At 36.5% G+C, this 26,590-nt stretch overlaps 1 protein-coding gene across 2 annotated transcripts; it reads right to left on the bottom strand.

The window, feature by feature from the left end:
- Nucleotides 1-565: 565 nt before the first annotated feature.
- On the bottom strand, nucleotides 566-26,045 carry cuedc1b (CUE domain containing 1b). 2 transcript variants are annotated; one of them, XM_039670659.2, is made up of 11 exons: nucleotides 25,797-26,045; nucleotides 10,717-11,342; nucleotides 9,113-9,240; nucleotides 8,657-8,783; nucleotides 7,227-7,440; nucleotides 6,818-6,886; nucleotides 4,827-4,916; nucleotides 4,628-4,721; nucleotides 4,268-4,326; nucleotides 3,183-3,252; nucleotides 566-3,012 (listed from the first exon to the last, which is right to left on the bottom strand). In XM_039670659.2, coding segments are annotated over exons 2-11 (1,149 nt in total). In that variant the 5' UTR covers nucleotides 11,014-11,342; nucleotides 25,797-26,045; the 3' UTR covers nucleotides 566-3,011. The 2 variants fall into 2 exon arrangements, with proteins under 2 accessions (XP_039526593.2, XP_039526594.2); XM_039670660.2 differs by lacking the exon at nucleotides 25,797-26,045 and adding an exon at nucleotides 12,390-12,576.
- Nucleotides 26,046-26,590: the final 545 nt, after the last annotated feature.

Below are 26,590 nucleotides of genomic sequence, written 5' to 3'. Positions count from 1 at the left end.
TCATTTTAAGTGAACTATTCCTTTAAAGGTTACAAAAAGATAAGTGTGTTACATACAGGAAGTTTTTTTAATCTTTGTTTTTCCTGCCATGTTAGCTCACTTGATGCTTGATAGTGGAAAGTTTTTATTTAGTCTTTGCCTGATAACTGATGGAGCCGGGAGCATGGAGTTGTTGGATAGGGCTCTGCCAAGTAATTCCAAGAAATACCAGTTCACAGAAAGTTGGTCAAGGGAAGGTCATCTAACTGGCTGGTCTGCCATAAGTAATAAACCAAGAATAGTAAATAATTGAAAAGAAAAATGTATGTAAATTAAACCTTAAAATGCAGCAAAGAGAAAAAACAAACTCATGATAAGAGACTGTGTACTGCCCTCTACTGTTTGCAGTTATGTAGAACAGGGGTTTCAATCCTTTTACACACAAAGTTTAAATTTTTTTTTTTTTCAATGAATCATTTACATTACCTTGACACCAACTCCCATGTTCTCCTGTAGACTACCTTACCTAGATTCTTTGTTGAATACTTGACTTTTTTGGGGGAAAAAATGACATGATCATACAGAGTCCAACAATTGTATTATTTATTCCAATAGCTAATAAACATCTGGATTGCAAGAAAAGTCCAGAAATTGAAATAAGTGAATGACGTGATGCGGGACAATCACATTTATTTTGGACAAATAGAGGAAGAGGCAACTTAATCTGGTGAGAATAATTTTCTTCAAAAGAAAGGGGACAGAAAAAAAATAATAATTGCAAGATCAAATATTTTTTGTAAAAAAAAAAGCCAATTACTATTTACAGTTATTTCCTTCTAATACAGTATAAATTTTACATTCCACTAATTGTTAAGAGCCACTCAAAATCACATGGCTCACACACAGCACTCTCTGAACACATCTTCCTCTATCTCTCCCATATAAAGACAGAAGATGAAGTAGTAGATCTTGAAAACATTTCAGATAAACACGCAAGGACACGTGATCAAGAAAAGGAACTTGGCCACATACCGAAGCAGATCATCCACACAGTCTTTGAATTGTTCATATCAACCTCATGACGAGTAAACAGACGGCGCTACCTTGCATATCAACGAAGTATCTGCGCTATGAAGTTTTCAGTTTTAGTTGTGCTTTAAGCAGAAAGTGAAATGAGAGCAAGTTCCCTGAGAGGATAAATATGTTAAAAAGCAGGATGATAGGGGAAATATCGCACAGTCCTGCCCTAAATCGCAGATGACAACGTTGGGAACGTAGGCTCTGTGGTATGTGTTGCTACTCTCAACAAGGTTTTGCTTTTACAAAACCTTTGTTCTTTCAATTCACATCATTTTCAAAACTAATTACTGACTTGTCCATAAAAAAGTCTGTGCCATCCATAAAGATTAAAAAAAAAACAACAACAACAACAAAATTGTGCCAATATGCATTGCACTGGCACATATTTCATGAAGGCTATTACACTTCACAGAACATATAATTACTGTATGTGAAATATACGTCATTGATGATGCTTATGGATACCTATATAATCTGTAATAATGGCAAAAATCATATAAGCACATATGTGACATGGACATGAACACTTCATATACTGTACATAATGCCCTTTAAAAACAAAAAAAGCAAGTTTTAATGGCCATTTCAGGAGCTTGAAGTGTATCGGTATCATGGTGGAATCCAAAAAGTGTGCTTCAGCACATATAATACTGTGACTAGATGGTTTCAAAAAATTGACCAGTTGGACAATCTGACATACATAAAACACAAAGTCCTCCAATAGGCTACTTTACACTAAATCAATACTGGGATGCACAACACTAAAAGGAACAATGGCACATTCTTAATGGTGGATCACAGTTAGACCTCTGACCTTATGACATAGTCATGTGACCTACTGGAAGCACAGGGTTAGGGTAAATCATTCAGTGTGATTTGCAAGAAAAAGCAAAGCACACAGCAGCGTTTTGGTTGTTTCAAAGACAGAATCATTACAAATTTTCTCCGGTTGTCCTGTTCTAAGATTACAAAAAACAAACAAACAGATCGAATCACTTTTCACAAAAAAAAACAACAACCAAAAAACAAAAACATTCAAACATTTTATAAAACAGATATGGCAGTGCAAACATGAGAAGCGGGCTAACTTTTTGGTTTCGCCTTTCTCTTTTTCTGTAAAAATGACTGAAATCGAATTTTGGCATTGACAGTGTGCATTGCCTTTCTTGGCCGGAGACTCCTTAAGAGAGGTCAACTCTAATCTAAACGAACTCTGTATTGATTTAATTGTATGAAAAAAGTAAAAATGGAGCATGGAAATGGACTATTTAGCACCCTAAAATCACATCACACTAAATGGAGACCTGAATAATGTTTTTTTCCTTAATAGCAATGATTAAGAAAGGAGAAAACAAACCCCTAAGAAAACCCAAACCTATTGATTAATAAACGTGACAGTCTGGATACATTCGTTGAGGAAATACTGTTGATGTTTAATGTGCAGATTAATGTTCATTGAAAATAAAGAAATAGTTATATACTAATGTGCTGAAGAAACTGACAGTTGTGTCACTTCTGGACAGTAACAAAACAAATATTTGCCTCTTTTCTAACGGTGACAAGTCAAATCAAACTTAAATGGGGAAAGAAACTCCTCAGGTCACTGATATTTTAAACAAACATAAAGGGAATTTCTTTTCAGATTAGGGATAAAAAAAGAAAAATACATCAAGAAATCAGTACTATAGCTGTTGAGTTTTACGTATGAAACCAAATATTAACAAACAGTTACAATACAATAATTATAATAGTAATCAAATGTAGGTAATAATAATCTTAGGCTTGCAAAAGGCTGCTACAAAATGAGCATACAGTCCTGCCTGGGCTGTTCCTCTCGAGTCTGGGAGTCTGGGATTGCCTGCACTGGAGCCGCTGAGATAAGGAGCTATCAGCCATGGGTCATTCTGAGGTCACCATGGAAATCCTAATTTCCCAAGAGCACAGAGGAGGGATCTGGAATGACATTTGCAAGAGGTTAATTACAACTCGATATCTTTGTCAGTTGCAGGATTAATATACTATTGGAACGAATATCATCTCTGAGATGATTAATCAGTAGCACTGAAGCCCCTTTTGTTGGGTTTAGAAAACACAAAAAAGGACGCAAAAGGAAAGTGACCCACCATGATAGTGGTTCCTTACGTGGCTCCTCCTCTTCCTGTGCAGCCAATCGTCTGAGCTGACTTTCTTCATCTAGATTAGAAAGACACACCATGACATCACAAATAAAAAATGTAGTCCAAAGCAGGACTGTACAATTAACTGACATCCACAATATGGCCTCATTCAATTATTAAAGGGACAATGTGTACTTTTTAAAATGTATTTTATTATTTAAAATCAATATTTGTATTCATAAATATGTCCTCAATGGTGTACAAATACCTCTACCAATTATCTGACTTATCCTCGAAAACAAAGAGTTTATTATCGTTATATACATGGGACGGGGAGGTCCACGGAGGCTTCCATGTAGTTCTGCCATCTTGAAAAATTATAATAGCAGAGAGGGACAAAAAGTGCTAGGCACACCTGTTCACCCGAAGGAACACTCAACGAAGTGCTGTAAGAAGACATCCTGTCATAGATTTTTGGTACATAATAGCTACCAAAGATGAAACGCCCATTTGAAAAAGCGAGGCACTGGAGAGGAAGATTTTCACTGCTAGATGGGAGAAATTCCCACACATTATCCCTTTAAATTAATGACAGATGGATGGATGGATGGATGAACATCAGCAAATTGCATCAGGACACTTTTATTCAAAAGGGTGAGCCGCGAGACATGAAAGTATCAAACTTAGTCTAATTATTTGATACATTAAGTATCCATATTCCCTACCCCTTTTAAAGAAGGGTGTGTTAGATTAAAAACAGACGAGGTTGATTTATTGTGGTATTAATTCTGCAAAATCAAGTTAATCCTTTCAACTGATCCAAATATTTATAATTACTTATAACTTGTTATGAGAATTTTTTTTCAAAGACTACAACATATGCATAAGCAATGCTTTTATCACCTGTTTCTACAGTACTACTTTTGCCTGTTTTGATCCGGAGATTCTGTACTATTTCAAAAGATGGGTAATAGCGCTTTTGCACAGTATAACAGTGTAAATATAGATTGCCAGAAAATTCTGTCAATGGCAGTAAGAGTAAATCAGACATTAAGAAAAATTGGCTTGGAAAATTGGAGAGAATGTCTTACCACATGGGTTTCCTTCCACATCGTCTAGGAGGTTGGCAGTGGAGTTGGCTGTGCCCAATCTGAGAAAGTGCAGTCAAAGTAAACAGTCAACACTAAATTTACTTGACTAAACTGAACCAAAATGACTTTGCCAAGAACAATAAATAGCATTTGTTGGGGAAGTCGCTAAACACAAAACAGGGGAGCCACTGAGTTCAACATTAATAACAAAGCATCATAACTCTAAACATATTCCTCTAGTTTCATATTTTCTATTTCATGCTTGCTCTAAAAGTATTCTGATTTCACATAGTATTTTATTTTTTGCCCTCCTACTGTTTAATTTCAGCTAAAGTGGTTCTGGCACATTTTGAAGGATACGAATGATGCCGTAGCAACGTTCTTCTTTTAGACTTCCTCCGCTTCGTCTTGTCTGAGAACCCTCTGGCAATTTCAAACAGCTTCTTTCTGGTTGCTGCAGAATGCAGAAATGTTACAATTCAACAGAAATGTTAATGTCCAACAAGTAAAATCTTTAATAAACAATTATTTTGGGGGTGTTTTTAGGCAAGACCCTTACATTTGCCCATGTGCTTTAGCTTGTCTCTGAACAGAGCGTCATCTGAGACTGCTGTGCAGGCCTCTACAGATCCGGAAGCATAGTGGTCACCTGTGTTTCAGGGGAAAAAAGAAAAGCATCTTGATGTCTACAACAAAAATGTTGCAAAAATGGGTCACATATTTAATTTTAAACGTTCTACCCTTTAATGTGAATAACTGTGATAGTGGTGATTTTACTACTGAGAATTTAGGAAATCGAAAGAACAGACTGGTTTGATCTAATTTCAGACTAATTTCATTTCTGCAGTTTGAAACAGCTTGCAAAAGCGACCTTCGAAGCAAAAAGTTCATTCTGGCTGGTAAACACATGAGTCTACCATTGGTCGGTGGCGATTGGTGTGGTCTGTGGCTCTGCCTTCTTCAGTGTGGAAATCTTTTTTGGTTAATTTCTTCTGTTCAGTCTGTCAAGATCAGACATCCACGAGTAAAAACATGAGAGAGCCAATAAATGAAGGTGACTTGACTTGTGTATTACTTGGGTCATCTATAGCAGTTCCGTGACCGCGGAGAGCGAAGGTTCGTTTCTCACTGGATTTGTCATCTATAAAGGTTAAAGACAAAAAAATTATCCCGGATGCCCCTCACAAAAATGTGGTGAAATTTTGTGTGAGACCGATGTCCAAAATGGCTGCCGTTGGCCAAGCTGGAAGTTAACGTTTTAATGGTTTTGCCCATAGTGCTGCACAGCATAATACATGGTTTCGGTTTCTGAGACTATTTGGGTCAAGAAATTCATAAATTATGTGGATTTATTGATTTGACCTATTTCTGACCTTCAAATTCAAGATGGCCATTAATTAGCTCTTTAAGGTGAGACACCACTACAGGTGAAAAGGGTTAACATTTTAACTTACAGATATCACCATGAAACTTTACCAGTTGATTACTCACATGAATAGGAGAAAAAATGTATTGCAAGTTTTCTGTAATTTTATGTTTAAATATGCTAATCAGGGTATAATTTCATAGGCACTAATTTGCATATATTTTGAAGTGACAAATCTGACTATGTAAATAGATATACCCTGATTAGCATTTTAAAACATAAAATTACAGAAATTATTTTCTCCCATTCATGTGAGTGATCAACTGGTAAAGTTTCATGGTGATAATCTGTAAGTTAAAACTTACTAACCTTAAAGAGCCAATTGGCGGCCATCTTGAATATGAAGGTCAAAAATAGATCAAATCAATAAATGTACATAATTTATGAATTTCTTGACCCAAATAGTCTCAGAAACCATGTATTATGCAGCACTGTGCGCGAAACCATTAAAACGTTCATTTCCAGCTTGGCCGAAGGCAGCCATTTTGGATATCAGGCTCTCACAAAATTTCCCTACATTTTTGTGAGGGGCATCCCAGCTCATTTTTTCCTTTAACCTTTATAGATGACAAATTCAGTTAGAAACGAACCTTCGATCTCCACGGTCACGGAACTGCTATAGATGACCCAACTATAAGCATAAAGTGCTTTTAACAGTAGGGATTGTTTCAAAGCAGCCTTGCAGTTATAATAGAAATTACCGTAACAGATTGTTTAGGCTTTACAACAGCATGAGGATAAAGTTATTGGCCAGTTAAAGTTAGGTTTGATTGATTCACTTCCGTTGCGAAGATCATTAGTTATAAACTTAGGGTCCGCTAACATGACACCATTCTAACAGAAAAACTCTTAACGCGCTCCTGCCGCCCATCCGCACAAAACAGTGGCTGGTGTCTCGAGAATGCACTCCCTGAAATAGGTTCAAAGGTGCAAACGATTATCTGTTATCTCTGCGCAAACCTCAAAAACGTAAACAGCACGCACAGGCGCCTCATGTGTTCAGTCTGTAGGTATGCGCGCAGGCGTCTAGTCCTTCACATATCAACCCTCACCCAGATATAGCGTGATGCACATGCTCACACATGCAAAAATGCACAACCACAGTTCAGATGAATGATATCTACCTGTGGAGTTCTCCATGCTAGCTGATGAATGACTGGATTTGGATTTCTTTGACTCGTATTTTAATCGATCTAAAACATAGAAGGAAGGTGTTATGGAAGTCTTTGACATTCGGCATTCAACAAGGATATGAAGTCATCCAACGAGGACCGCTCATAGGGTCAAGGTAAATTAAACAATCTGTGTGGAAAAGCATGATAAAGCATATCAAAATCTTGCTGTGAGGAATAGACACTGCTAATGGCCTTGGAGAGAAACCAAAACCATCAACGTTCACAGCCGGGCTGAGTAAATTTGCATAAGAATTCACTCTTTAGGATTTGTGTAGGTGGAACTGTGAAAGGAAGGGAAGTGGAGTGTGTCAGAAACTGCACATTGTCCCATTTAGCATGTGGGCGGGTGTCTTCCTACCTCTTTCCAACGCAACGAGGAACTCTCGGTTCCTCTGCAGCTCTTTCATGAACTCCTCGTTCTGCAGGAAGAGAGCAATACGCTCATCCTCCAAATATTGCTTCAGTTTGTGTTCCTGCTCCGAAGCTCCACCTGTTCCAGTGGCGGCCGCCACAGTCGGGTCCTTCTGGGGTACTGAGGAAGAGGAGGGCATGGAGATGCTACTCTGAGAGCCCTGCAGAAAATTGAAGGGTATGGAATATAAAAGAAAATCAGACTCGCTTTCATTCAAATCCAAAAGAACGGGCAAACTTTAAAACAGGGTTGTTTTGGTGCAGTTCTCTCTAGTAAAATGTTGTCGATAAACATATTCTGAAAACATCTAAAGAGAATTGTCTACTAGGTTAAAATTTTAAAATCAGTTTAAGAAAAAAATCCCAGTTTCATCAAACATATAAAAATATTTGGTAACACTTTATTTAAGTGTCCTTGTTGTTACTTGTGTGTTAAATGTAGTTACAATCGTAATAACTATAAATTATGCAGAATTACATGCAACTAACCATAAAACAAACCCCAATCCTAACCCTATAGTACGTAAATGTAGTCATTTCGTTAATTTACTCAGTACTCAAATGTATAATTACACTGTAACAATGATACGTTCAAATAAAGTGTAACCAAACACACACACACACACACAAACACACTGTTTAAGTGAGAGCTTTAATAACATGAGAATGTCATGGTGTCATAGTGAATATTAAATACATTGCTTTATGTTTGAACATTCATCATATGCAGGACAACTGTACATGTAAAATGGATCAAGGATACCATTATAGTTTAATCTAGCTATTCAGAGAGCATGATATGGCAATAAGAGCTTAAAAATCAACTACACAATGGCCTCCCCGCGGCACTTCTGCATTGCATTAGCATGTTTTAATGACCAAACCTCTGCACCTCTAAAGATGTTTCTGAACTACTAATGTTTTTTTTAATATTGTTGAATAGCAAAAGAGCTGGAGGAAAATCAAAAGGCCAAGTTTTTTGTGCATCAAGCCCAGAGGGTAAAAACTGCCTGGAATCAGAGTTTGTGCTAGATAACCGAGATAACTGCTTAACCCTTAAACAAAAAGGAAAAGTGTTACAGGCAGTGTGGTCTTCTAGTTCAGTCTATGATACATTACCGTTCAAAGGTTTAAGGTAATTAAGATTTTTTTAAAATGTTTTTCAAGGTCTCTAACTAAAGGCCCATTCACACCAAGAAGGATAACTATCAAAATAAATATATTAGCATTCACCTCAGCGGACGATATCTTTCTGTTTATTCTAAATGTGCACAGCAGTTTTGACATCTGCTGCTTTAAATGCTTGAGCTCTTTAACGCATCCTTGCATACGACCACAAACTTTGAAACATTATTGCATTACATGACAATTGCTCACCTGTACACTGTCCAATTGTTGGGGTAAAATTCGCAGGAAGTCATCAGGCAGATTGCCAAGTAACGGTGGGTTCCAGTTTTTGTAACCTTGGACTTGCCTGTGTCCAGGGGGAGGCTGGGCCTCGAATCTGAAAGATAACAAAAGCCCGATAACATTTGTTTTAATACTCACAATGCTCACATCAGACTAATAATTCAATTATAGCTCCTGCAATGTGTCTGACCCATTAAGCATTTGTGAATTAATGAGTATTACATCTGTGGAGAAATGGAATTACATGCATCTTGGCAAAACAAAAGGCTCAACAGGAATTGCATTATGGTTTATGAACACCAGGGGGCATCAATTTAGAGAACAGTGCCTAAAATGAACAAGGACCTGTGATGACCCTATTTCCAAGACTTTTCATGATGTTTCACTAATTCTTTTAAAATTGCTCTCAAAAATGTTTATAACCTGGGTGGAGGAACAGGAGGAGCATCAGGGTATTTCCTGTCATATATGTGCATGTCATATGTTGGTGGTGAGTAGACAGGGGGCGGCTCTTCATCTGAGCTGTCAGGCTCGAGAGTCCGCTCAAGAATCTGATAAAACCACAAGAGAAAAACAAAGGCAATTAGTACCAACAAGAAACTTTTATTTGGAAAAAAAAGTATGATTTTTCTAATGCACAGAATCATTCATCTATTTAGTACTGGTCAGCTATTAATTTAAAATGAGTAATGGTAGAAGCAGGAATGTCAAAAAAGTGGATGCTTAGGTACCAAGTTGATAATTAAATAAAACTTGACAAGCATTTGCTTGAACAATACAAGACATTGTTTAAATTAATTAGTCAATATTTAAATTAAATTTAAAAAATAAAAATCTAATGTAAAAACGTGAATTTTTGGTATTGTGATAAACATAAATGGTACTAATGGATCTTTTTTACACAATGTATTCATAAATAATAAAAAAAACACATTATGCTGTACTGCATATTCAGTTTATATGAAAATCACGGCAAACAGAATATGTATTACTGCACATGTACACTGCTCACACATTCAACTGTTGATGCTAAAATAAAATAATTAATAAATGAATTAATAAATAAAGTAGTGTTTTTATTTAAAAGCGCCTAGCCATTTTTTTATTCAATTGGATAATATTTTAATTTAATATCAAATTAAAAATGTTATTAAATGCAGGCTATATAGTTGACAGATATTGTTGTGACCAAGATTTTTTTTTACTAATTATTTTTTTTTCTAATTCTTTAAAAAAAAAACCTATTGCATCTCAGGTCAATGTTTGCTGTGATATTCATACACACAGCCTGTGCAGTAAAGCACATGCACATACAGTTCCAACACATCCCCATACACAGAAGATTATAAATAATGTACGAGCAAAAATACACCAGTGGGGAAAGATCTTAAAAGCATCGACACACAGAGTCGTGGCAGAACGTATAAACAAAATGCATTGTAGTTTATGTTTCACTTAGGATCGCATCGAATTCTAATGGCAGAGCATCTCCACTGCGCCATGCAGTAGATGGAGAAACAGACATCGTAATGTGTCTCAGATCCGTCTGCAGGCCCAGTCCTGACACAGTCTCTTATCAGAGAAGTCAGGTGTAAGAGGACTGTGGGTAAAAAACTTATCGATTATTACACCCCACTTAAATTAAGGTGTGAAGAATGTGACAAAATATAGTTCGCTACAGATTCAGCTAAGTGCAGTTGTTAATTAATTTATTTGTTCTTATTTTATTACTGACTGTTTACTTGCCTAACAAATGAACATTTCAAGCATTATTAAAGACAAGTAGTTTTTTAAATTAGAAATATTAAAATTAGAATCGAGTATTGTTAAATTTCACTGGCATCTAACATTTTGGAGCCATAACTGTATTTATTACAAGGTTACATGAGACAATGAAAAAAATAATTATTTTATTTCAAGGAATGTCCAAATTTAAACCACTGGCCACAGACAAAATGCATTGCTTTTGTCTTCCTCTGAAGAAATGCAATCATTAGGGGAACATAGGTACATTAAAAGACAATGACCTCTGGTGGGATGCTGTCATCTGAATCCGAACTGTCATCTGAGCCTTGCCCTTCGATGCTCATCTGCAGGAGCTGGTCGATGGTGGCATCCACAGCCCCATTGTTGGAGCGCAGGACGCACTCGATCACCTCATAGTCCATGCTTGGGAACATGGTTTTAAAGTCCTCCATGGCCTGGTTGAACTCAAGCCGTCGAACTTGCCGGTTGGGCTTGGAGTTGTTGAGCTCGCCTGCAGCCGAGCCTCCGCCACCCCTAGACCCTCCATTACTGCTGCTGCGTCGGAAAAGACTGGTCATCCTACAGGATCCCTGTTTCCTTACCTGACCAACGATGCCACGTGGGAAACGATGGCGCCCACTTCAGCCCGATGTCCCCCACAAAAGTTCTTGGTCCGTCTCACGTGGTTTTTGGGGTTTCTGGAACTATTCAAGTTCACTTTTTCATCATACCGAAAACAATCTAGTCCGCTGGAGTGAGAGAAATCCTTTCTTTCTCTTCCTCTGCTTATTAAGCTGCATCCAAAACGACAGTATGGAGTCCCTGGCACGAAGGAAGTAGATGATCGGGTCTTGAGCTTTCTAGCTTTGTGTCCGACTGTGTGATCTCCCCATTAGTTCGGCTCAAACTAAAAAACAAATACAGAGACATGCAGTTAATGCAGGGTTTGAAACTAAACAGTTCATTATAAAAACTTTTGACTGCCTAACATCAACCAGTTAATGGTCTGAAATTCATGTTTCTCACTGGCTCGCTCTGGAGACTAACCGCCCTGTATTTAGTCCACACACGTTGCTACAAAGCCATCTATCCCTGAAAGACGGATATAATGACATCCACATAATAACACTGGTAGAAATAAGCAGATGAAATAGAAGGAAGTAAACTAAAAAAACCAAAACAAAGCAACAAAGTAGGACCGAATAAATAAATAAATAAATAAACGGGTGAAAAACCAGGGGCTAGATGACAGGAAGGGTCTTCACTACATATGGAAATTATTACACCAAATACAGGAAAAACAGTAATATTGTAAAATATTATTACAATTTAAAATTAACCATTTTTTGTTTGAAAATATTTTAAAATGTCATTGTCATTCCCATGATGCAAAGCTGAATTTTCTGCATCATTACTCCAGTCTTCAGTGGCACATGATCCTTAAGAAATCATTATAATAGGATGATTTGGTGCTCAAGATAAATGTGGAATTATTAATGGTGAAAATATGTGCTGTTTAATATTTTTGAGGAAATTATACTTACTTTTTTCAGGATTTTATGATGGACAGAACAGCATTTATTATTTATACTGGCACTTTTGATCAAATTAATGCATCCTTGGAGAAAATATATATATATATATATATATATATATATATATATATATATATTTATTTATTTACATACTTAAAAGTTAAAAATACTTAAAATATATTTTTAAATACATTATTAAATTTTTAATCAATTATCAATTTATAAATGTCGTTTGTATTTATAATAAATTATAATAAATTTAAAGTTGTAATAAATATTGTTTATTTTTTTAGCTTTAAATAAACCTATTATTAGTGTGTTCTCTTTAGGACCTATACCAATCAGTACTAGTGACAAACAGCTAAATCTATTATTGCCAAGCTCAAAACATAATCGTAGAAGTAAGTGCATTGCTTTACCTTCGGACTACTAAAAGCAAATCCCCGACCACTCTCATGCCCCAGTCCTCTCGAAATCTAGTTGTCCAAACCACCTGCTTTCTGTTAAAATGCGAAACAAGAATGCTAAAAATGCACAAGTCTGCAGAGCATGGAGGCTACAACTGTGCTGTGATGTTCTGGGATCTCATATGCCTTGCCCCATTTCCACACTTCTCTCAGTGCAGGGCAGAGAAATCCCTGCTTCATTGAAACAATACACACAGCCGAGCCCGAGCCAAGCCCACATGGCACTGCCAGGACCCAGCACCCCTCACCAGCCTCTCGTTGGCATGGAGACATTTTGTGATGTAAACAGGATGCTTCGCTGTACACTGACATGAAAGCGTATGCATGCCTGCAGGGATGCCGTCAAGAAAGCGGGGAGCACGGTTTAGTGATGAGGAAAAAATCCCTCTCGTGGCCAGTTTCAGTGGCTTGAGGATTGTGTTTTGAGTGAAAAGGTATTGTTATAGTTCACTACTGAACTCAGCCCCTGTTTTGCATCTACTTACTCATTCGGCTTAGACGCTGCGATGCCTTGACGACGCACAACAAGAAAGGTCACAGAAACAAGAGCGGTTTTCTAAGAGTATGACCTACTTGGCAAGTAGTAATGGCAACTTTGAAAAATAAGAAGAGAAGAACTGCGACTTTTGGAAAATCCTCAGCCTAGGATGATTATTTAACAGTTTACAAAAGTGCTTTCAAGCCAGTGCTGTATTAAAATTCCTCAAACAAGCTTATATGCGAACAATCATACATGAGCAAAATAAGCACATTAGAATGATTTCTGAAGGATCATGTGACACTGAAAACTGGAGTAAAACTACATTTAAATATATATATATAAATAAAACATTTACTTGTAATAATATTTCACAATATTACTGCCTTAAAAATTGCCTTAATTTTATTGCCTTAAAATTTAAAAATAAATGCTGCCTGTGTGAGCATAAGAAAAAAATTAGGAATGCACCGATGTGAACATTTTGGCCGATACGATCATATTTTAGATTTGGAAGCCAATAACAGATATATTGACCGATAAATCTAAAATCAAATTTTTATATCACTTTTGGGAACCTGGTTACAAAACCAAAAGTCTGAACATTTAAAGCCATGCCTCAAGCACACAATTATTAAGTTCTCATTATAATTGTGTTATGACAGACTTGTGCTGCACATGTTGCACTGAACTGCATTTTCCTTTTTTGAAGTGATTCCAATTATATTTCAAGCAATTCAAAAAATCATCATGGTGAACGGTGCCCATCTGAAGTGTCTCAGCTGAAGGAAATAATAAATTATCTACTTTAATATATCGGCCAATTTTTCTTATCAGGCAAATAACAATAACGTTAAAAATATCGGCCGATATCGATATGGTGGCCAATATATCCTGCATCCCTAAAAAAAAAAAAAATCTTACTGACCCCAAACTTGTGAACTGTTTATATATTTAACTATAAATAACAGTTAGTTTTCACTGCAATTAGGAACATTTAACAGTATATGATAATAAAAATACACTTTTAGATAAATTTCATGGTCATAAAACACAGCTTGGTTACTGGGCCTGTAAATAGATCCTCCTCAAAACCAATACTATATTTAGGTTGCCTTCTGGAATATGTCAGTATGGAATTCTTTCTGCATTATTTCAACTCCCATCAGGGATCCTTTAGAGACAGGAAATTGGGAACAGGATGCTCCATAACAAAGCCTTTAGAAGTACCAGAAACTTGTAGCATGATTAGTGCAAAGACTAGCCTATTCGATAAAGTAAAATGAATGTTAACAAATCAGTAGTGCCAAAGATTTAGTAAACTACTGTTCACAAATCAGGGCTGTAAATCTCTGTACAAAGCTGTAATCAATGAGCTTATCGCCAGCTGAAATTCTAAACATCTTACTTTCCACTAACCCTTCCTGCTTGAGACTCTCACTTCCTGTTGTGAAGTACCTGTCTGACCCATCACTAACACCCGATATCAAAGAGCTTTGAACTGAAGGTGAACACAGCCTGGAAGACTTGCAGTGCACATATGCGTGTGCTCAGCCTCAGAGTTGGCGTGGACTGCACAGAGCCAAGGCCATGCATTCCACTGAGCTATTTTTTACATGACTATGATCTGCATCCGAGAACCTTCTATATTTACTAATCGGAGCCAGAGCTCGGTTTTGCTCCTCCAGAAAATTGTCTCCACTGCCAATGTCATGACAAAAAAATTCAGAGCGGATGTAAGCCAGTCATGCTAAATGCTTCATAAATCTGTTCTGTTACCTAAGGAATTATGGCAAGCTCTGATTCAATAGATACAACTTATTCAATAGATACTAGTACTTATTCAATAGAATTTTTATTTTACTACTACAATTTTTAATTTAACTATACAGTGGCCGTTCTGTCTAGTCATAACGTAAGATTAGTAACAATTACAAAAGACACGAGTGTCTAATAAATAAACTAGTATCCATTGAATAAGTACTAGTATCTACTGAATGAGTACTATCTATTGAACAAGTACTATACGAACGGTTACTCAAAAGACATAATCAGAAACACTTTACAATAAGGTTCCGTTTATGAAAGTCTAGTTAACTACATTAGTTAACTTTCTATTAATATTAGTTTCTATGCAGATTTACTCCATGACAAAACCACCCCAGTCATTCTAATGATTCATTCTTTCAAAATAGAGCTATTCAAGTCATCTGGTGAAATTGTTTTTATATCGCAATATCTTTTTTTTTTTTTACCAATATTGTGCAGCCCTAATCCTCGCTATGTGTTTTCTATACAGAGTTATCGTCATCGGTAAATGTCGGTATCGGCCATGACAGCAATATTAATATCGGTTATCGGTATTGGCCACAATTTTCACATCAGTGCGTCACTAATATTTACTAGTCACAATTCTCAGAACTGAACCGTTGATATCTGAATGACAGATCCCTATAGAAGTCAATGGCAAAAAATGTAATTTGTTACTAGTAACAAAAGAATACTTTCTAGTTACTATTGAAATAAGTACCAGCATCTAATGAATAAGTACTAGTATCTATTTAATAGACACTAGTATATAATAAATAAGTACTAGTATCTAATGAATAAGTACTAGTACCTATTTAATAGACACTAGTATCTAATGAATAAGGACTAGTATGTAATAAATAAGGACTAGTATTGTCACAGTGTCTGGTTGTGTTTTTGTGTTGTGTTTGTCACTAGAGGTCCTCGTCATCACGGTGTCCTTCACTATTGACTTCATTTCCCAGCATTCTGTCTGTCACTGTCACTCTTTAGTTCATTGCACTCAGCTGTTCCCCATCATCATTGTTCCCAGCTGTTCATTGTTAGTCTAGATCTGTATATTTATTCCCTGTCTGTGGTGTCGTTGTTATGTCACACCACTTCAAGGTCTGTTCTAGCTTGTTCTTGTTTTGTTTCTCGTGTTTGCTTTGATTATTTGGATTTTGACCCCTGCCTGGAAGACTACGATTTGGATTACCCTATTAAAAGACTACTGCTTTTGGATCCCTGTGTGTGTTCGTGACAAGTATCTAATGAATAAGGACTAGTATCTAATGAATAAGGACTAGTACTTAATGAAATATATACTAGTATCTAAAAAAATAAGTACTAGTAACATGAAAATAGAGACCTGTAGGTTAAAATGATTAAATGTTAAAACAGCTTGCCATATAGGAATTGTGTCTGGGATGCTTTACAAACAAGCAAAGGTTATGGAACTTTGGGCAATTTGTCTTTTTACTAGGCAATAAATAACTCAAAAAAAGTAAAACATTCTCGGAAAGTCCTTTGACCACAAGCTTACTACATGCGTTACAGCCTTGATGTTGCTGAATGAAAAATGTTCGTACACACACACACACACACACACACACACACACACACACACACTAAATAACCTCTTTGCTGCTGTCAATTAGAGTTTCAATGTTTAAAAAAAGTAATAGAAATAAAATAAATGTGAATATTTAACAATCTGCAAACTGCACAAAGCTAACAATACATAATAAACAGCAATAATGTACAAACATATTTTTTTTCTTAAAACATTCAAAGCATGCAAATTACCACAGTTGAAAAATTGATAAGATCCATGTTTAACAAAGAGTTGTGACCCTTAAACGTTTTGTCTACCAACATAAACTTTATAAGTTAATCCAAAATTTATACATTTTGAAGCCTATATAAAGGTTTAAAAAACACAAGCAGACACAATGAAGTTTAAAAAACCACAAGCAGGTCATAACCACAAGCAGGTGTTTTACGTCATAGATCAAAACGTGAAAATATTTAGAGGCTTTGTTAACCAAAGACCTTATTTGAGGCGATTTAGCAAAAATTCATTCCAAAAACCCAAAGACTTTAGGGCGGAAGTGCTAAAATGCTAACTCACTTCCGCGTTTTGGCCTACAAAGTGACATCATAACTTCAGCACTCTATTGACATCTTTGTTACTAAGATTTAAATCAAAGATCGTTAAAATATCTCAACATATAGCTATCATATTCGTAAGACAAAAAGATACAAGCCTTAAAAAATGTAAGAGAATTAAAAATCTACACATAAGAAAATAATGCTACTTAATTTAGTATCTGCAGCAATTTATCATTGAATATATTGAAAACTTCGAAAAAAACACCCAGCACCTTGTTGTAATCTGATAAATCAATGGTACCCATGACACAGAATAATAAAACAACTGCCAACCACAGCAGTCATGAACTTTTGAACCAAGGATTTAGCAAACTCATTCAGGTTAGTCAATAACTCACATGGTGCACAGACGGTTTCCAGATCCAACACATGATGTGAATTATGGGAAAAGAAACACATCATATCCTGTCTGCAAGCTGGCAGCAGTCCAGTGGACATCCAGATGCTGCACACTCTGAGGATTCATGGATGTGAGATGTCCACTTTCACATGCATTATTTAACTCTGTTCAGTCTTATCATTTAGACAGAGATAGATTAAAGTGGGTATATGGGGGACACGAAACGAAAGCGTGATACTTAACACCAAACTATGCTTGCTAACAGAAAGCATGATTGTAGTTAAGAGGGCATCATAATTGGCAGACCTGCAGTTTAAGTGTATTTTTAAGGGTAAAAATTCTGTGGACAAAATCCGCACAATTCAGTAGAGACACGGGCTAAGATATAAGAGCAACAAGAAGAAAGATTTCAGAAATAAGTGTATTTAATACATAATTTGTTTGACAGAGAGCAAAGATTTTCAGTTGAGATGCAAATAAAAATGATAAATATACTGATACACTATACAGTCTGATCATCGAGCTGTGAATTGTAGGCTCGCACTATATCAGCTATCAATATCAAGAGGATTTAGCATTTCCAATGTATGTATTAAAGTATTATTATTTTTATTATTAAATTGATATTACAATTAAATTTCCCTGCATATTTTCATTGACAGCGATTCACATTTCCCACGATGAAATTTTAAATACATTTTAAATAAATGAGTAAATAAAGTAAAAGCTAAAAGTGAAACAAGTTGCTAAATTAACGATCAAGTAAATTGCTATGTAATACGAACACGCACGAACAACGCATGACAAATGATGCACAACAAAGCTAAAAAAAAGTCCATACACAAAAAAGTCGCTCAAATCATACAGTGTATGCCCAGCCTTATGCTGTCTCACATGATCTGTTGAGGCAAAGCCACATTGAGGGATTTATTCAGTATATGTGTTTCTATTGTTGTTTATGCACATTTCTTCTTATCGGATAAAAAAAAAATGCATCCACCTCAATAGTGTGCATAAATTTTTTTGTGCACCTCTTGGCATTTCCATCCAGCGTTTTTTTTTAATGGAAAATCCCAAAATTTGCATAAAACTAAGTGGATGGAAACATTGCTAATGAAAAATCAAGAAAAAACAAACATATTTTGGGTGTTGACCCACATAAGTGCACCATCGCCCTTCTATGGTGACTCCAGACGTCCTGATTGTGGACACCAAATTGGTTGCACTCAGCTTGTTTTGACAGCCGATAAAGGCCAATTAAAGCCTGCAGGTTGTGTTTTCACAGGCCTTCTATATAGGGCGTTTTTTCCAAAATAGGTTTCACTTTGCAATAACAACGGTAAATCTGACAGACCTCCAAATGCTGTGAGGCTGAAGGATGTCTAAGGAATTATTGGCAGGCGAGCTTTCATGTAATGATTCCTCAAGTGTGTGCTGTGATCAATATTTAACAAAGCAATAACATCAAAGTGCCTTAATATAAGAGTTTGAGTAAGAACAGCTATGGTTTAAACCTGCTCAAAAAATGCCATCTTAGCAGATATTGTTAAACCACTGTTCCACTTTTCAGATTAGAAACTATCACAGTACAAGCTTAAAAAGATAACAGAAACAAACCATGGGGAAGTAAAGAAGTGAGAGAAACTCTTTCACCAAGAGCGAAGAGAGGAAGGGAAAAAACACGGGCTTGTTGACAGAAGATCTTTTCCGAGCAGTGCGAGCCATGATCAAAAGAATGCTAAATCTGGATGCTCAAATATCAGGGCGTTACGTTCCTTCGACACAGCCTGGCTTCAAACTGTCAAACACAGATTAAAGACAACGGTTGCTCTGTAGGGTGCGAAATCAATCTGGCACAAACAGACAAAAAATTAGGTTAACAAATAGACAATAACAATATTAGGTGGTCTGGTGATTTTATTCTGAATCAAAAAAGGCAAGTCAGAGGCAAAAATATGGTTGTTCAGCAAACAGATGAACAGAAAGGACCCAAGGGGGGAGAAACTGGAAAGCCTCCACGAGTTGAGTGAGCCAGTCAGCTCCAACACCTTGGCAAGAGCAAAACTAATTGCAAAACAGACCTTAGACAAGAGGCACAATCAATTACGCCGACTGCGATGGCTGGCAGCTTCTGCTCATATGTCTTTCTCAATGAAGGACGTGTGAAGTCTCCAAAAGTAGAATAATTAATGGTTGAAAGGGAGTAACTCACTGCTATCTGTAATGGGATGTGCATCTATGCATCACTGACTGGATAGATGCCACAAAGCCATTCATTGGCAAAATCACTTGAATAGAGACACAAAACAGTTCGGTTTGATTCATCACTGTATTTGGGTTCATTCTGGAAGCAAACTCGAAAAGGCTTGTGTGTGAAGTTTATATCCGCAGTATTTTTTTGTGGAAAAGCACTTTTATTTGTGTCTCTAGGTCAGATGAATGAGCAGAAATCAGTCAGGCAGGCACTGAACCAAGGGCTTGCTTGACAATGCCCTCCTGCTTTCCTTTCTTCCTCCTTTCCTCTGACCTGGTTCCAAAGCCATATAGCCAACATGAAGGAACTGGGCTTTCTGAAACAGGAAGGAGGAAAGAAAAAGGCTGACTTGACTATGACACCCCCAGCATGTCTCCTATCACACTGCTGGAGGATCTTCTTTAAGAGTGTCTCACTTATGGCGCTTTTCCACTGCATAGTACGGTACGGTTCGGCTCAGTACACTTCGACTCGGCGCGGAACAGTTCGGATCGCTTTTTTTTTTTAGTTTCCACTGCAGTAGTACCCCTTCAAAGTGTGTGGGACTGATCGTTATTTGCGCGCGCCTCTACTGCCATGACATCATCTTAAAAGCGCCACATTTTCAAACCCACAACTCAGGAACAATGGAGACTATCGAGGGGATGGTGTTCCTGATTCTCGGTATGTGGTTGTTTTTAACTGCTAGACGGAAAAATGTGTTTAAAATGAGGCTAATGGCAGCAAAACAAAAATACTGCTAAAAAAGTGTCTCGTGTCTCGTGTCGCAAATCCAATGACGCTAGTAGTGACGCTGGTAGTGACGATTCTGTCTGACCAATCAGTGATCTGCAGTGTTTCACGTCACATTTTAGTACCGGTACGGTACGCTTGGAACCTCAACAGACCAGGTACCATTTAAAGCGACCTGAAGCGAACCGTACTGTACCGTACCATGCAGTGGAAAAGCACCACAAGTGAGACGTACCGAACCGAACCGTACCGTACTATGCAGTGGAAAAGCACCTTTAAAGAATAACTGCAATAATAAGAAAGTGCTTTACTTAAATTGAATAGCTGTACAAACATGTTCTTTTTTAGTAGCCCACAAATCAAAATATTCTAGTTTCATAACAAGTCCAGGATCGTACATACATCTTTATGATCTTGTTCCAATGCATTCTTATTTTCTTATTGCCATACTGATCTTGTTGCCACAAACTCTTGGCCAAAACTTAAAATGGCATTGACATCAACCCCACAAGTGCATCTGTTGAGGCTTGCGTCATAAACCCATTAAAGATGATCTTAACAGACCTTTTTTTGGGGGCCATCTGCCACATAAAGAACAAAAGTCTGCCATTGTCCCCTGGGAGCACAACACACACACACACAAAAACCTTTTAGCCAAACTTCCACTATACACTCCAAATACATAAAGAAGCATCAAAAGTGAAAGCAAAAACATTATTTGACAAAGGATTTTTATTTCAAATAAATGCTGTTCTGTTGAACTTTCTATCAATTAAAGTATCCTGAAAAAAGTATCACCATTTAAATATTAAGCAGAACAACTGTTTTTAACATTGATATGTATGTTAAAGTGTTAAAGAAATGTTTCTTTTGCAGCAAATCAGCATAATGATTTCTGAAGGATTATGTGACACTGATGACGGGAGTAATGATGCTGAAAATTCAGTTTAGCTATCACTGGAATAAATAACATTTTAATATTTTAGTCATCTTTTTAAATATTATTGTTTTTACAGATTTTTTAATTCCATTAAATGCAGCCTTGAGACTTCTTTTAAAAACATACATTTTTTTACAAGAACAATCCTGTTCTTAATTAATTTATTAGAAAAAAATCTTACAAATCTCAAGCTTTTCAAACAAATGAAAATGTATCATGTAAAGGATAATCCACAGCTAGCCATGCATTAAACAATTTTATTACACAACATAGAGGTAAAAGGCAGACAAACACAAATCCATTCAAATTTCAAATCATTTAATGCACAGCTAGCCGTGGATTATTATATTTATACCATGGTCATTTGCCAGCACTGACAACTTACTGATGTTTGCAGCGCAACATATGACCGGAAGGGTACAAATTATGGTTATTTTCATCATTTACGGCTCGTTAGATTTAGCACTCTGCCCGCTTTGAATCAGACACAGAGATGAAGTAGTGCGTAAGATTAAACGTATTTAAATGAATGAATTATAGTATAGATAATGAATATAATGATGAGTATAATGAATTAATTATCAAGAGAGAGAGATATGTGTGAATTACCTGCATCTGTGTGCAGCGTCTCTCTCTATTAACAACAAAGCTGTGAGTTTAATTACTTCAAAACCAGTGATGTTACCACCTTGTTGCTGAGAGAAAAAAAAGTTGCGATTAACGAAGCTATTTCATTAATAAAAGTCACAGGGCAGCATTGATAAGTTTCTGTGCTCCTGAATGACCTCCAATTGACGTATTTGTGTGTGCGCTTCAATGAAAACAGTGCATTAATATAGAACGGAACTGACTTGTGCTTTAAATGTTATTATTGCACCTTTCAGCCAATCAGAATCAAGTATTCAGACAGATCATGGTATAAATGAAAAATGTTTAAAAAGTGTGTGACACGTTATATGCAAAATCAATTATAATCCTGGCACAACGTAAGCCTTATTCATGTACTTTTGTTTTATGAACACTGACAAAGGCAGACAGCAAAAAATTTTGTATTGGTTTTTAATCTCCTTTTTTGTTTGTTGCATTTTTTGACTATAGATACACAGGTCTTGGCACCAAATTTGCTGGAAGAGAACGGTGAGTGCTTTGATTGAATATGATGGAACAATGAAAATAAAGAGAACTTGCAGCTCAGGAAGTGAATCAGAGGTTGCAACATTCGTCAGACTGATTCGTCTTTTAAAATCAAGTAATTTGAGTAATTTGTTTGGTAATCATACTGCATTGGTCTGTATGGTTTTGCTTTTGATTTCCAATGTTTTTGATTCAAACATGCTGCCTGAATCCAAGAGAACACAAACATAGACAAGATCTTTTTAAATGTTCCTTGTCAGCTTTAATAACTACAAACCAATAGCCTTGAAATATTAAAATGCTTATTTATTAACATTTGTATGTACAGTTTATCAAAACTAATCTAGATAATTGTTTGTTTTATGACTCCTATTATTTAAAAAAGAGGCGTGGGAGTTTGTTGTCCAAGGGTCATTTTTTTAAATAACGGAGGCTTAAACACATTAGACAGTGATGTGCTATTTTTGGGACTAAACACATTTAGGAATAAATCTCACTGTATATGTCCCAAAGCAATACTGGCTTCTGCCATGCCTGCACTTAATTCCCAAAAGTCTGGCCATATTCTTTGACTGCAACTATTCACATGCGCACAATAAACTCATTAATAATAATCAAAGCTTTTTAATGCATGTAGGCAATATGATTGAGCGCTGACATTGCCAATAAGGAGGAGGGGATCTGAAAGGCCCAACCTACATCCAGTTCATCACCCCTGAGGACCTAGTGGATCAAGCAACTATCTTAAGAGCTTTCAACGGGATAATGCCATACAAAATGGGCTGTGTGTAAGTGGATACGATGAGTCCATCAACCACTTTAACATCTTCAAGAAGGGCAAAAAACAGGGCCAGTGGCCATATGCAAATCAAGAGTCTCTTGAAAGGAAGAGGAGTGGACACAGCTAACCGACAGACAAACCTTCAACCCCTCTTTCATCAATTATAATACTGCGAGAACCAGGAATATGGCTGCTGCCAGACATCTAGGGGCCCTATTTTAACGATCTTAGTGAATGGTCTATGGCGCAAGTGCACATAGGGCGTGTCTGAATACACTTTTGCTAGTTCAACGACGGGAAATATGGTCGGCGTGCCCGGCGCATGGTCTAAGAGGGTTGTCTCTATTCTCTTAATTAGTAATGTGTGAATTTTGGACGTAACATGCAATAAACCAATCAGAGTCATCACCCATTTCCTTTAAAAGCCAGTTGTGCTCGCACCACGGCACTATTTACATGGCGTAATTTGTAAGCGGAAAGACTGAACACGTATCCAGAGAGGAAACAGATCTGCTTGTGTGCGAAGTTAAATCACGCAAACAGACCATTTACAGGACAAGGCGGATTTCATTTCCACTATTTCTTTATGTACACAATAATAATCTTTTAGATGCTAATCCTTTTATTTTTAATATTTGGCATGTTTGTGTGCTGCTGCACAGTGTTTGCACCCGCCTATAGGCTCATATTACTAATGCTCCCTTAAAAAAAAAAAAAAAACATACTGCGCTATTTGACTTTAGACTAGATTAGATCAGGTTACCTCAAAATAGCAACGCGCCAATAATGCGCCTGAACACGCCTTATTTTCAGACCAGCAAGCCCATGGGTGAGCAGATGGGCGCAAATGCATTTGCTATTTAAATAACGTGGCTCAGGATGTGAAAATGATAACTGCGTCAGGCTGAAACTAGCAAAAAACACTTGCCTGACACCACATTGCGCTAGGTGTATGATAGTATAGCACGAAGTATACTTCAGAAAATAACAAAGAAAGGATTGGTTAGATTGGTTGATTAGAAAGCAAATACCAACAGTGCAAAAACTAAATACAAATATTCACTTTAACTTCTAGCACTATGTGAAGTTAAGCAGTGATTATACAGTGAACTGATTTGACAGATCTGAAATCTAAAGGAAAAACTAAAGGCCTCAAACAAAATGGTTATTTTATGGTTGGAACAACATGTCAGCCAAAAAAAAAAAAAAAATCACAAGAGACATCTAGTCCCAGTTTTTTTTTTTTAACCAAGCACTAATAAATAAGCTAAAACTGCTTCCTTTGTGTAAAGTTGTAAAGAAGCTGTTAATAGTGCAATGAGTAAAAACATGCTATAATCTCCTGTTGCCTTCACTGAGCCTCTGTGTCTATGCTGGTTTATACACTTAAAAGAAAACAGACATATGAAACCCAAACATTCTATTTGAATCTGACAATTATGCCCAGGCCACCAGATTTTCGTAAATCAGTTCTTTCTAAAGCCCAATTTACAATTCTGCGTCAAACTCACACCGTAGCTACGTCAGGCTGTGTGTAGCGCGCACTTCGGAGAACCCTATAGCTCTGGGTATAACTGGTTCGAAAACAATTCATTAGTTCATTATGATGCGACGAGCTACATGCTTACAACCATCGAGTGCCGAAGTTATTGCGTCATGGCATTATGGCCAAAAAGTGAGTTACATTTTAGCACTTCCGGTTCCCTCGCCCTGAAGTCTATGGGTTTTTTGAATGGGTTTTGCTAAATTGCCTGAAATAAGGTCTGTGGTTAACAAAGCCTCTAAATATTTTTTTTTTTTACGTTTTGATCTATGACATAGAACACCAGTTATAACCTACTTGTGTTTTTTAAACTTTATTGTGTCTGCTTGTGTTTTTTATTTTAACTTTAGATAGGCTTCAAAATGTATACATTTTGGATTAACTTGCAAAGATTATCTTGATATCTTACAACTCTTTGTTGAACACAGATCTTAATTTTTCAGATTTTCCAAAAGTCTATGGGAAAAAATACATTAAACACTGAGATAAAATTACTTAGCTAATGAACAATTTTAATTGGTTTAATAACATGAGATAGAGTTGGTTTTCACATTTTAATAACTTTAAAAAAAATGTTTTGGTTCATGTCCCAGAGGAGTCGATGACTCGATAACTCGAACCGATTCCATTCGATTAAAAACGAAACGTTGGTCGATTTTGCAAACAGGTTTAACCGATTCACTGAAAAGATCCGATTCAAAATAAAGATTCGTTCACGACTTGGACATCTCGCTATTGTACGTAACAATGCAGACCAACAAATTTAATCCATTCGATCTCTTTGATGTGTATGATTAAAAACAGACTGTTTAGGCAGAAGATTTTAAAACACCAATCGGATTGATGGCAGAAGCACAGCGCTGTTCAGATCCAAGATGTGGACTTCCCTGACTTTATTTTTTAACACGCGTGCAGCCCTTCACATATAAATAAACTATTTATTATTATTATAAAACACATACTATTGAAGTGTAAATAAGACGTGAGGCCGCAGCAGTTCGCAACACTCATCAATAACAACAGCAACCAAACAGCCATACTCTAAACAAAGACGTGTAAAACAACCATAAAACATAGATATAGCGATTTTATCTGCGTAGTAACTACATACCTGTTATATAACGCTAACATAGAGTGAAATTCGCAGAGTAGAATGTTGACCCAAGCTAGTGTAAAAAAAACAAAGCTACTTACTCTTGGTGAACAGAAGCAGACTGCCACAGTGCACGTTCCCAATCCGTCCCGTTTTCCGATTTTATCATAAATATAAACACTACTTGCTCATTTTCGCTGGATTTATAAGACCATTCACATCGGCATGCAACATCTCCATCGACAAAGATTTGGTACCGGTCGGCGTGTTCATGCCTTAGCACCTGAAATCCCACAGAAAGAGATCTAGCAGTGTGTTGTTGTGTATGGGGATGAATCAAAGAGATGGGAAAAAATCTGTCACAGCCAGAATCAGTGTGGGGGAACAAAGAGCCACACGGCCGCCTAGTGTAAAGAGAGTGGAATTACACCCACTGAGCACAAATAGAAAAAAAACATCAAGACTGCTGGGACATGTTTGAAAGAATTAGCATGAATATAATTATGTATGGCTAAAGAAGAATATGAATAACTAAGTTTACATTAAAAGTAATACAATGAAGTCCACATATTTTGTAATGTTTTAATTAAGTGTACTTACATGTGTTACATGCAGACCTGTTTGAAAAAATATATTTAGTAAATTTCATTAAAAAATAAAAAAAAATGTACATTTTAAGTAATACTGTAAAGAGTACAAACACACACACATATATTTATTTGAATTCTTTGTACTTAGGTGTTCCGTTTTCAAATGCATATCATTTGCATTAGTTTAATTATTTATATTGTATTAAGTGTTGTACTCAGCTTGTATTTATAAATAAGTGATTATCTGCATTGCACTTCTTTAAAAACATTACAGACAATAAAATATAGAGATCCTGTCCTTGCAC

Source organism: Pimephales promelas, chromosome 16 (genome assembly GCF_988280905.1).
Source record: "Pimephales promelas chromosome 16, fPimPro1.hap1.1, whole genome shotgun sequence".
Classification (NCBI taxonomy): domain Eukaryota; kingdom Metazoa; phylum Chordata; class Actinopteri; order Cypriniformes; family Leuciscidae; genus Pimephales; species Pimephales promelas.
Note: the sequence above shows the minus strand (reverse complement) of the source record. Positions and strands in the feature narration are given on the sequence as shown.